General features: G+C 40.6%; 3 protein-coding genes across 3 annotated transcripts; 2 read left to right on the plus strand and 1 right to left on the minus strand.

Annotated features, from left to right (window-relative positions):
- Positions 1 to 505: 505 nt before the first annotated feature.
- On the plus strand, positions 506 to 4287 carry LOC105686372 (RING finger protein 10). Its single transcript, XM_012401099.3, has 12 exons — positions 506 to 889; positions 1124 to 1299; positions 1400 to 1626; positions 1769 to 1859; positions 1933 to 2117; positions 2195 to 2393; positions 2476 to 2619; positions 2690 to 2939; positions 3027 to 3278; positions 3354 to 3528; positions 3612 to 3913; positions 4010 to 4287. Exons 1-12 carry the CDS (start codon positions 820 to 822, stop codon positions 4102 to 4104), a joined length of 2166 nt encoding a protein of 721 aa, XP_012256522.2. The 5' UTR covers positions 506 to 819; the 3' UTR covers positions 4105 to 4287.
- Positions 4288 to 4592: 305 nt separating this feature from the next.
- On the minus strand, positions 4593 to 7170 carry LOC105686374 (heat shock 70 kDa protein cognate 4). Its single transcript, XM_012401106.3, has 3 exons — positions 7025 to 7170; positions 6652 to 6872; positions 4593 to 6443 (listed from the first exon to the last, which is right to left on the minus strand). Exons 2-3 carry the CDS (start codon positions 6854 to 6856, stop codon positions 4684 to 4686), a joined length of 1965 nt encoding a protein of 654 aa, XP_012256529.1. The 5' UTR covers positions 6857 to 6872; positions 7025 to 7170; the 3' UTR covers positions 4593 to 4683.
- A 1286-nt stretch (positions 7171 to 8456) lies between these two features.
- On the plus strand, positions 8457 to 10381 carry LOC105686375 (malectin-A). Its single transcript, XM_012401107.3, has 4 exons — positions 8457 to 9187; positions 9363 to 9545; positions 9627 to 9684; positions 9764 to 10381. Exons 1-4 carry the CDS (start codon positions 8765 to 8767, stop codon positions 9970 to 9972), a joined length of 873 nt encoding a protein of 290 aa, XP_012256530.2. The 5' UTR covers positions 8457 to 8764; the 3' UTR covers positions 9973 to 10381.
- Positions 10382 to 11021: the final 640 nt, after the last annotated feature.

Genomic DNA, 11021 nt, shown 5'->3' on the forward strand with positions numbered 1-11021 from the left:
TAAATAATAGTAAATGTTACTTGTGGTTAGAATGTGCTATTTATTCATTTCTTTTCTTTTGCAAAGCGCATGCGATGAAACCAATCATAATTAGGCAAATATTCTGATACATCTGCCACCTTTTCAAATTCATATGTCTGTACATTAAAAATTTCAATATCCATTCATCATTTGCAAACGACGCTATTACTACTGAGTTTACTTAGCGTCACCCCACTCCTTTGCGTCAAGCGTCAGAAGAAATTGTACCTTTTGGATATTTTCAGATTATCAACATCGTTTTTTAACCCGGCAAGGCTGACGTCAAATCAGCACTTAAAAAATACGTGATAAGAGAAAGGAATACCCAATTCATGACTGGCTACTGACGAAATAATGATCAGACAAAAGAGACGTCTAATCGGCACTAATTATTTGCTCTTTTCTCTCGGATCCCAGGGTAATTGTATTGGCTGTGAGTTGGTGTTCCATCAGCTGTTGATCGGTACCATTTCCTTTTCCGGCATTACCACGACATTTCGTCGCCATTACAGCGACGAGGTTGAGATTGAGGTGGACCGCAACATAAATCGTCGTTTACGGCGACAGGGAGTTATCAATCTCCCTAACGAGTGTTAATTCGTGTTACGTACGTTCTTCACGCCTTAGTTTGGCATACATTCGTCTGGCATTACCTTTCTGAAGGTTTTATACTTTGGAACTGTCGAAGATGGCTTATTGAAAAGATGACGGGTCTGCAGAAAAGATACGTTTCTCCATACGGAGGAGACATACTCTCTGCCAACGATAATACTCTCGGGTGCTTCAGCCCATCTGAAAATGGAAAAGAAATCACGATTGACGCAGTCCTCTGCCAAGGGGCCTGCTGGTGACGCTAAAAAGAATCAAGGTGTGTCCCAAATTTTCATCCGATTTGACCCATCATTTTCCACACCAACCTCTCCGTCCACGTCACGTGATGGCACCTCTTTTTACCTGGCCTGTTCAATGTCATTACCTAATTTGACCAGATTAGCGAACACCCAGAATAGGTTTCAAATATCTCTGTCGACATATTTCACATTTTTTAAATCATCTCTGTCAAGTACAAAAATTGATGTATATCCGTTATACTTCCCTGCAGACATTGTAAACGGCAAGGTATTTCCCAAGAACTCACGGAGACGTGAACCGACCAGTGCCGTCAGTTCTACAAAAAATGAACAATTGCGGAAAACCACTGCACAGCGGGGAAAAAATGTTGATAAGAGACCAAAACCTAAAGGACAATATCATGGCGGTCCAAAGGAGGATACCAAGGTCACTAGTACACTAAAACTTTTATGAATCCAGTGTAGAGAATTCGTCAATGTAGTTCACTGTCTCATTGTTATGAATTACCTCTATCTCATCTCTGCAGGTAGAGGAAGGTGAGCTTGCCGAGCATGGCTCGGTAATGATCCAAGGAAGTAAGAAGCAGAATTTGAATCATCTGCTAAATTTCCATTATGAGCCGCGTGACATACACGGTACCTCTGGTGCCTGGAGTCCAGGGAGATCGACCAGCAAGTACAATCGCAACAGCAACCGCTGGCTCCCACCTGTGCAGCGCCACAAGTACAACAAGGAGCAGTTTTTACAAGCCAAGTATGCATTCGTTGCAGACCGACGTATTATTTCCAAATAGTATATTAATCGCATCCTTGAATAGAAATGGAAAATCAATTTTCCACGACTAATATCTCGCATTCATCTGTGCCATCTCAATATCAGAATTTATTAATTCCAGCTGTCAGTTTATCGTGAAGAGTAGCGGTGATTATTCAGCTTACCTTGCCGATCCCGATATTCTGGTCGAATGGGATTTGATTGAGCAAATTGTAAGTTTGCCACTGTTATAACAGTGCTGGCCGATATCCAAATACAAATCCGACATTTTTCATTGACTTACAGAGGGTTCACAGCTCTGAGATCTTATCATGTCCGATTTGCTTATGCGTGCCAGTCGCTGCAAAGATGACCCGCTGCGGGCATGTGTATTGTTGGCCATGTATTCTCCATTATCTAGCATTGTCCGATAAATCTTGGCGCAAGTGTCCCATCTGCTATGAAGCTATTCACAAGCGTGATTTGAAGAGGTACGCTGAAATTTCAAATGAACCAGATTTTTCAGCTCGGCACATCATTTCATCTTATCATCCCTGTTTATTTTTAGCGTGGTAGAAGTTACCCAGAAAGCATGGAACGTCGACGATACTGTCTGTCTACGTTTGATGCGTCGTGAGAGAGACTCATTACTTGCAGTTCCCGTAGATCCCACTTCAAATATCTCCGTACCTACCACTTTCTTTTCGCTGCTCCAGGATAACACAGATGTTATATATTCTAAGCTGTTACTTGCTAATTCCAATAACGTAAGTTCTACACATGTTGCTTTGTGCATGCGAACATTATTTTTGATATCATGATATTGATAATTTTGTTTCATTGCCACAGCTCGCAGATATCGTAGAATGCGAACGCGTTCAACTCAAGCTTGAATTAGAAGAAGATCCGCAATCTCCAGAGAATTGCTTTATCGAACAAGCCCTCAGTGAATTGGTTGTAAGAGAAGAAAAACTTTTTGCAAAAGTTGATGAGGTGTGTGTGCATCTTTTCGTATGTGTGTTCTAAAGAATCACATTACTGACAAATTTAATCTTATCTCAAGGCAAAATCTGACCCCGGGCCTGTAAAATGTTCCGATTCCAAACGTGAATCTCCACCTACAGAAATTGGAGAGAACGTCGATCCTTTCCAACCCGAACAGCCGATAGAATTCGAAGATCAGTTGGAATTACTTGAAGATCGGTTGGATCTTGGAGATGAGTCAGAAGAAAATCATGTACCGTGTGCTGTGGATTCTGCTATGGAATGCCCAGCATCTTCTGCCTCACCAAAGTTCTTTTATTTCTATCAAGGTGAGTCGGCATGCCTGTTAGAATATAGTTACATGATCACCGAATCTGATCAAGTAATAATACTGTAATTGATTTCTTTTGTTGCAGCGGAAGACGGACAACACATCTACCTACATGCGATGAATACCAAGATGTTAGAACTGCAATATGGTAGCTTAGAGAAAAGTCCCCCCATCATAACTGGAAAATTACTAGAAAAAGAAGCTGGCAGTATGACCGAACAACTAAGACGCAGATTACGCTATCTTTACCACTTGCCTCTGACTTGCCAGTTTGAGATTGCTGAAATAGATTTGAAGCCTCCGATTATATCAAAGGGAAATCTCGCGGTTTTCAGTGGTACGTATCAAAAGTGAATCTATGAAATGAATCTCACAGATTGCTTACCACAAAATTCTGTCCTCCGTATTACAGATCAATTAGAAAACAGGAAGAAACGTCGGCAACGGCGTGCACGTGAGGAAAGAAAAAGAGAGAAGAAGATCCTCGAAGAAGAAAATAAACGCATGGGAAAATACCCAACTCCTAACGTGCATATTGATTCGCAGCGTCACTTTCCTCAATGGCAGCCAGATTCATCATTTGCTGGGTAATAATTGATTAATTGATAATAAGTCAAGACCTTTTTATGCAACATAGTTGATAAAGTATATGCTCACATGGTTGTTTTAGAATAAATATCCCCTCACCACCAGAATCTGTGACAACATCCAGCGCCGCTAGTAGTCCAACAATAAACTCTTTCGACATTCATCCAACTGCAGATTGTCACGAGGTGGGACCTTCCTTTGCCCAAATGTTACGTACTACTGGTTCACGAGGTGCATCGAAAATTGATTGGCCAAGGGTCGACCCAACTAATTTGCCTCGGCATCCAGGCGAAGAAGTGGAGGGATACGTTCCCGCTCCTTCTTACAGTCAAAGCTTCGGTGATGCCTTGGCAGAGGCCTTGGAACATACAGAGTTGAACTCAGGTGCTCTAATCTACCTTATAGCTACAAACACGTTAAGTAGAGCCAATTTGATTGAGTTTTTTTTCGGTAACCATCAACAATTTTTGCATTTTTCAGGTAATGGTACAAACAAAGGTGGCAGCGGCAAAAAAAAGAAAAAAAGAGGAAAACCGACCGTCCTCTTCGCAACAAGCATGGCTCGAGCATCTTAGTGAATAAACTGGTCTTTCCTGTGTTCTTTTTCCGAAATTGCTCATCTGCATAAGTACATTAATTTAATAAAATTATGCGTTAATCACTAGTAATTTGCCTGTACTAGCAAATATTTTGTTAGATCGTTATCTTCTGTATGCCTCAACATCTGGTTTCAAATAAAGTTCAGTTTGAAAGTAAAACTATTCTTACCCTACCTAGCTAACATGTTACGTATTAGTGCAGGCTTAGAGATATTTGAATAAGATGCTCAAATAAGGTTAGATGTTTTATTGTACTATAGAATAAGGTAATGCTACTAATGGCTTGATAAGAAATTCAGTCAACTCATTCTAAAATGACGTAATTATAGATCTAATCTAACCTATTTAACACTTGAGACAATTAAATCTGTAATGAGAAAAAACAGCGATTTGCAATAGGTTACAGGATTATGAAGTTTAGGGTTTGATGTGATCAGAGGTTTGACAAATACGAAAATCAGTTATTCTAATTCTTGCATGTTCGTTTATTTATTCCCCGGTATCCACAAGTGGAGCAAATTCAAGGCAGTGTCCAGTGAAAACTGAGATGTGGGTTTAATCGACTTCTTCGATGGTAGGTCCGGATGCTCCACCAGCACCTGGAGCTGCACCACCGGCTCCGGGAGCAGCACCACCAGCTCCTGGGAAGCCACCAGGCATTCCTCCGGGGACTCCGCCTGCGCCTTGGTAGAGCTTGGTCACGATGGGATTGCAGATGCTTTCCAACTCTTTTTGTTTATGTTCGTATTCTTCTTTGTCAGCCAACTGGTTGGCGTCGAGCCACTTGATGATGTCGTTGCATTTGTCGAGAACAACCTGCTTATCGCTTGCGCTCAGTTTGTCCTTGAGTTTCTCGTCCTCTACTGTGCTCTTCATATTGAAGCAGTAAGACTCTAGACCATTCTTAGCTGAGATGGTTTCCTTCTGTTTCTCATCTTCGCTGCGGTATTTTTCAGCTTCGTTGACCATCCTCTCAATATCTTCCTTGCTGAGACGACCCTTGTCGTTAGTAATAGTGATCTTATTTTCCTTTCCAGTTGACTTGTCAACCGCAGAGACGTTAAGGATACCATTGGCATCGATGTCAAAGGTTACTTCAATTTGAGGAACGCCTCGGGGAGCAGGTGGAATTCCACTAAGTTCGAACTTTCCAAGAAGGTTGTTGTCCTTAGTCATGGCTCGTTCACCTTCGTAGACCTGGATCAATACACCAGGCTGGTTGTCGGCGTATGTAGTGAAGGTCTGCGTTTGTTTGGTGGGAATGGTTGTATTACGCTTGATGAGAGCTGTCATGACACCACCAGCCGTTTCAATACCAAGTGAAAGTGGAGTGACATCCAAAAGAAGAAGGTCTTGTACTTCCTCAGACTTATCTCCATGGAGGATAGCAGCTTGTACAGCTGCACCGTAGGCTACAGCCTCGTCAGGGTTAATGGATTTGTTGAGTTCTTTTCCATTGAAGAAGTCTTGAAGGAGTTTTTGAATCTTCGGGATACGGGTGGACCCACCGACTAAGACGATGTCGTGGATCTGGGACTTGTCCATCTTTGCATCACGGAGCGACTTCTCAACGGGTTCAAGGGTGCCACGGAAAAGGTCAGCGCACAGCTCTTCGAAACGCGCTCTTGTGATGGAGGTGTAGAAGTCAATTCCCTCAAAGAGTGAATCAATCTCAATGCTGGCCTGGGTTGATGAGGAAAGTGTTCTCTTCGCCCTCTCGCAAGCGGTCCTGAGACGTCGAAGGGCTCGTTTGTTCTGGGTGAGATCCTTCTTGTACTTTCGCTTGAATTCTTGAACAAAGTGGTTGACCATACGGTTGTCAAAGTCCTCTCCTCCCAGATGGGTGTCTCCGGCAGTAGATTTCACCTCAAAGATTCCATCCTCGATCGTAAGAATGGAAACATCAAAGGTGCCGCCACCAAGATCGAAAATGAGGACGTTTCGTTCGCCAACGGCTTTCTTGTCAAGACCGTATGCAATAGCGGCAGCGGTGGGTTCGTTGATGATTCGTAGTACGTTCAGGCCTGAGATGGTTCCCGAGTCTTTAGTTGCCTGACGTTGTGAGTCGTTGAAATAAGCAGGAACAGTGATCACGGCATTGGTGACGGTCTTGCCAAGATAAGCTTCGGCAGTTTCCTTCATCTTTACCAGGACCATTGAGCTCACTTCTTCGGGGAAGAAAGTCTTCGATTCTCCTTTGTACTGTACTTCAATTTTCGGTTTACCGCCGTCACTGACGACATTGAAGGGCCAATGCTTCATGTCTGCTTGGACGGTTAGATCCTCGAAGCGACGACCAATCAATCGTTTGGCATCTGCACAGATAAATAGCATTCATTAAATTTTATCGCAATAACTCAAGACACAGAACTGACATGAAGACTTGATATTTATCAAAGAATTAGGAAATCAAATTGCGATTTCTTAGTCAAATAATATCTTTCAGAGTCAGAATTGACGTATAGTTCATTCTCGAATGTTCCATTGTTCGAATGAAGTGAAATTTTAGAAGAGTATAATTACCGAAAATTGTGTTGTTGGGATTCATGGCAACTTGGTTTTTAGCGGCATCACCGATGAGACGCTCAGTGTCGGTGAACGCCACATAGCTAGGGGTTGTTCTGTTTCCTTGGTCATTAGCGATAATTTCGACCTTTCCATGCTGGAATACTCCGACGCAGGAGTAGGTGGTTCCAAGATCGATACCAACTGCGGGTGCCTTAGCCATTTTGTTGTTCTGAAAACTGAAAACCCAAATCGTAAGCAATAATCCGAATGAAAATCCGATCTAGAACTCTAGCAAGTAGGCGAAAAATGTTAAAAGCGAAGGATTGATGTGATATTTCGTGATTCGGCAAAAGAAATAATTTTATTTAAGTTCAGCACAATAACCAACCTTTCTTTCCTGAGTTCGTAATAAGACTAAAGCACGAGAGGAACCTCGCCCGTATATATTATTTGGCGGAAGGACGCTTCTGGAATGTTCCCCCTTGGCTCACTCTCTTCAGCCAATCGGGAGCCAGCATCCCCATGTTCGGGCTCCCAAATGGCCGAAATATTTTCAATACGCTAGTTTATGTAACGACCTTATCGCATTGCCTTATTCATTTCAGAGTACGACTTCAATATAAAATCTATAATAATTAGTTGTTTTATATTAGACACGAAGCAGGCTAGATAGGTCTGCGCAAACTACCGTTTTTCATTTTCTAAGACTACACAGTACTTGCATTGACCGGATAGAAGCTAGGCGAATAATGGAGAAGAATCCAGATCCCATTCCTATTTCGTTTCCTTGAAACTTGCAAACCTCGTTTATCGAACTAGCGAAACGTGCGTCAGACCTCTGCTACTTTTTAATCACCTCTGTATGACGTTATCATGATTACGCGCAACGGTCAACGTCAATTTTCTCATCCATCAAAAAAAAGAGACTGAATCCTCATTAAATCTTTTTAGTATTGAGGAATGATTGTAGTAACCAAAGAATATCAGAGCCCTTTCAAAATCATTCTATTGTGTCATCTTCGCTGGATTCAGGATCTCCATTTTTTTTCCTTGATCTCAGAGCGCAGCTGCTTTGTTAGGGCTCGCTTTGCTCAGCCTTGCTCCTGCCTTTAAAACCCATCTGCCCCTGTCGCACCTTTTTGGGATTGCTTTTCTCAACCAGGAAGCATTCTGTCGGAAGTAAAATAACGTCCTCCCGTATTCTTCCGTGCTCTTTTTCCTGGATTCGAACAATGAACGAACGTCGGGTGTATTCCTTTCGTCTCTACTTTTTTCTTGTTAACATAAAGAGGAAATGTTCTCACATGCAACGTTCTTTTCCCTTGCGTAAAATTGCAATTTAAAATTCGTACAATTGTGACGCATCACTTTGATTTGGAATAAGATTGCGATTCCCATGAAATATCAACTAATGATTACAAATGTGATTCATCGACCGATTTATAGGAAATCACAGGCAGAGGCTTCGTGTCTCTAAAACACATCCAAAACCTTGCCACTCTCATATGACGTGACGTTAGCGTGACACGTAAATAGGAATCACACATCAGATTAGAGAATTCTGTATTAAATAAACTTAGAAAAATATTCGACGCAGTCATATTACTAGCCAAACCTTGTTTATGCGCGTCTAAAATAGATGCAGATTCTATTTTAGGAATCTTGAATCGCTTGAATGTAGATACTTTTATTAGCAGATTCAAATTCCACCATGCACGAGAGATGTAGACACAAAACGTGTCGCATGCATTTATGCCGGCAGGTGATCGTTAAAAAAAAATCTCATGAGTGGATCTTTAGCCCAGCCAATAGGTGGCAGATAACTGATAAAAGTTAAGGGTTGATTTGAGAAACGTGTAAATTTATTGAATTTGAAGCAGGGAGACCACTAGCGACTTGACTGAGTTTCAGTCTAGGTTTTGGCGGTTAAATGTATAAAAAATATCTCTAAATGACAGTCCATTGATAGTAGTGTTTCATTTACAGTTTAATTGATCAATTAGACGTCGAGCTACGATAGTTAGATGTGTAATTGCGATCCTAACCTATTTGTGAATTTTTCCTTCAAAGCTGTGAATGATGACTGTGATACCATTGCCGGTGAAAAGATCGCACGACTTTTGAATAAATGTCGATAGCGAAGAACATTTATTTACGCTTAATTAGAAGAAAGATGCCGTGTTTAACAGGAACACAATTGCTTGGGTGGCAAACATACGTCTCCATTGTACTTATCGCTTTCAGCAATATTCTTCTTCCTACAGTCGAATGTCTGGAAGTAATTTACGCAATCAACGCTGGTGGAGAAGCATACGTCGATAGCCATGGTGTTCGATATGCCAGAGATCCACTCATGGGAAAAGTTGGGACTGCTTCAGATTACGGGAAGCAATTAATCATAGGCCGTGTAAACAGCGTTGATCAAATACTCTATCAGACTGAACGATACCATCACAGTACTTTTGGCTATGATATACCAATAAATAAGGACGGTGACTACGTCATGATTCTCAGGTTCTGCGAGGTTTACTTCAACTCTCCAAACATGAAGGTCAGTGACGGTTGCATCTCTTCCATATGTTGAACCTATTATTTCAATTCAGAACTAATTAGTCATGAGTTATACTGAAACTTATCAATTCTGGTTGTGGTTAGATATCACGTAGATAAAGGAACCTGATCGATAATGAAACTGCTTTGAAAATATTTCTATCATCCTCCATCAGGTTTTTGATGTCGTATTAAATGGAGACCATACCATCGTCACAGATTTGGATATATTTGAACGAGTCGGGCGTGGAATAGCTCACGATGAATACATACCTTTTAAAGTACAAAGAGGAAAATTAATACACAATGACGAAGAATCTGACATACTTGGTGGAAAAATACGAGTTGAATTTATAAAGGTTTGCGGTCATTTCTTATCCATTTCATGTGATGGCGATAATACATATAGTTATGATAACAGCGATAATGAATTATTGCAGGGGTATCGGGATAATCCAAAGATTAATGCCATAGCTGTAATCAGAGGAAAATTAGAAGGTATTTATAGCTACCTCAACTTTGTGCATTGTTTACAGTACCTGAATACAATTTCATGGAAATGTTCCCATATTTTTAGATGTCCCACAGTTGGGGCCGATTCCTCAAGAGCCAGAGGAATACCGGGGAATGCAAGATGAGGAAGAGGAGGCTGTTATCCGTAGTCGACACACGAGTGGACCGCGCACCCCAGATCCATACTCGATAGACGATACTTCAATTCTACTTCCCATTTATGTGGCAATTGGAGCGTTTATACCATTACTTTTTTGTCTGTGCAAGCTATAGTGATGGCATGGTAGATTATTTTCACTCTTTTAATTTAACTCACATTTCTTGTACTTAATTAACGTTACATAAGAAGAGAGTAATATTTTACCGAGTTTCCGTCTACCATAAGTAATTGAGATGCGATCGGGTATAACAGAAATATTAGAAGATGTATTAACTTATTTGAATTTGTATGACTGATTATTTCAGTCTGTTACTATTTATTCGAATTATACATTATAGGCATGTATGTAAAGTTTGTTTGTGTCGGGTTTACGAGTGAAGATTTTAACTCAACCGGTACGCTGTTGTGGATGTAACGATTAATTTAGAAAAAAAAATTTTTTTATTTTTAATTTAAATATGATTGGTTATTTTAACGTATTTGGATTTTCGAAACGCATTAAAATAGACCTGTTATTATTGACTTTCGTTGTTTTCTAAGAGAAATAAATCCATTATCCTGATCACTGAGGATAAACGCCGGTGGTGACTCGGCGAGCTACTTTCACCGCAAACACGGTGAGTCCACTTTTAAATTTTTTACTAGGAAGCACTCGTAACGCTAAAAAAAATTTGCAGAATCTTCTTCAGTTGATGAATGAGCAAGAACCACATCATCCTATCTTTTCACCAAAAGTTTTTCAGAATTCCATAGGATTATAAGACACGGATGTTGTCGCATTATCACCTTTAAAAAAAATTTAACTTTTATGACACTTAATGTTGCACTTCGGGGCAGGTTCATAATTCCCACATTTGTCATTATACTTTTATCAGACTTAGGTAAAAACATCATTGAACACAAATCGTTAATTATCGATTCCGTCAGTGATTGCTCCACGTGTCACTCTTACCTCGATTTTTTTATTCTATTCATTACTTTACATGGAGTTGAACGATTATTCAAGGTACACCGCGTTAGAAATTCTATATTCAGTTTTTTAATTCTTTTTTTTCTCCCTTCCACAATCCTCATCTGATAATCCAACGTTTATACTGTATTTCCCCAATTCATTGGGCTCGCGGATCGGGATTTTATTATGAGTAAGTAATTGATGCATGAG

This window comes from Athalia rosae, chromosome 3 (genome assembly GCF_917208135.1).
Source record: "Athalia rosae chromosome 3, iyAthRosa1.1, whole genome shotgun sequence".
Classification (NCBI taxonomy): Eukaryota; Metazoa; Arthropoda; class Insecta; order Hymenoptera; family Athaliidae; genus Athalia; species Athalia rosae.

What these genes read in the sequence shown, in the direction of transcription:
- LOC105686372 (XM_012401099.3), top strand. Translation starts at nt 820, where the DNA reads ATGGAAAAGAAATCACGATTGACGCAGTCCTCTGCCAAGGGGCCTGCT. An exon ending in CACAAGCGTGATTTGAAGAG is followed by an intron (nt 2,118 to 2,194) that starts GTACGCTGAAAT and finishes GTTTATTTTTAG; the next exon opens with CGTGGTAGAAGTTACCCAGA. An exon ending in CCAGATTCATCATTTGCTGG is followed by an intron (nt 3,529 to 3,611) that starts GTAATAATTGAT and finishes TGGTTGTTTTAG; the next exon opens with AATAAATATCCCCTCACCAC.
- LOC105686374 (XM_012401106.3), bottom strand. Translation starts at nt 6,856, where the DNA reads ATGGCTAAGGCACCCGCAGTTGGTATCGATCTTGGAACCACCTACTCC. An exon ending in TCCCAACAACACAATTTTCG is followed by an intron (nt 6,444 to 6,651) that starts GTAATTATACTC and finishes TTATCTGTGCAG; the next exon opens with ATGCCAAACGATTGATTGGT.
- LOC105686375 (XM_012401107.3), top strand. Translation starts at nt 8,765, where the DNA reads ATGTCGATAGCGAAGAACATTTATTTACGCTTAATTAGAAGAAAGATG. An exon ending in TCAACTCTCCAAACATGAAG is followed by an intron (nt 9,188 to 9,362) that starts GTCAGTGACGGT and finishes ATCCTCCATCAG; the next exon opens with GTTTTTGATGTCGTATTAAA. An exon ending in TACGAGTTGAATTTATAAAG is followed by an intron (nt 9,546 to 9,626) that starts GTTTGCGGTCAT and finishes GAATTATTGCAG; the next exon opens with GGGTATCGGGATAATCCAAA.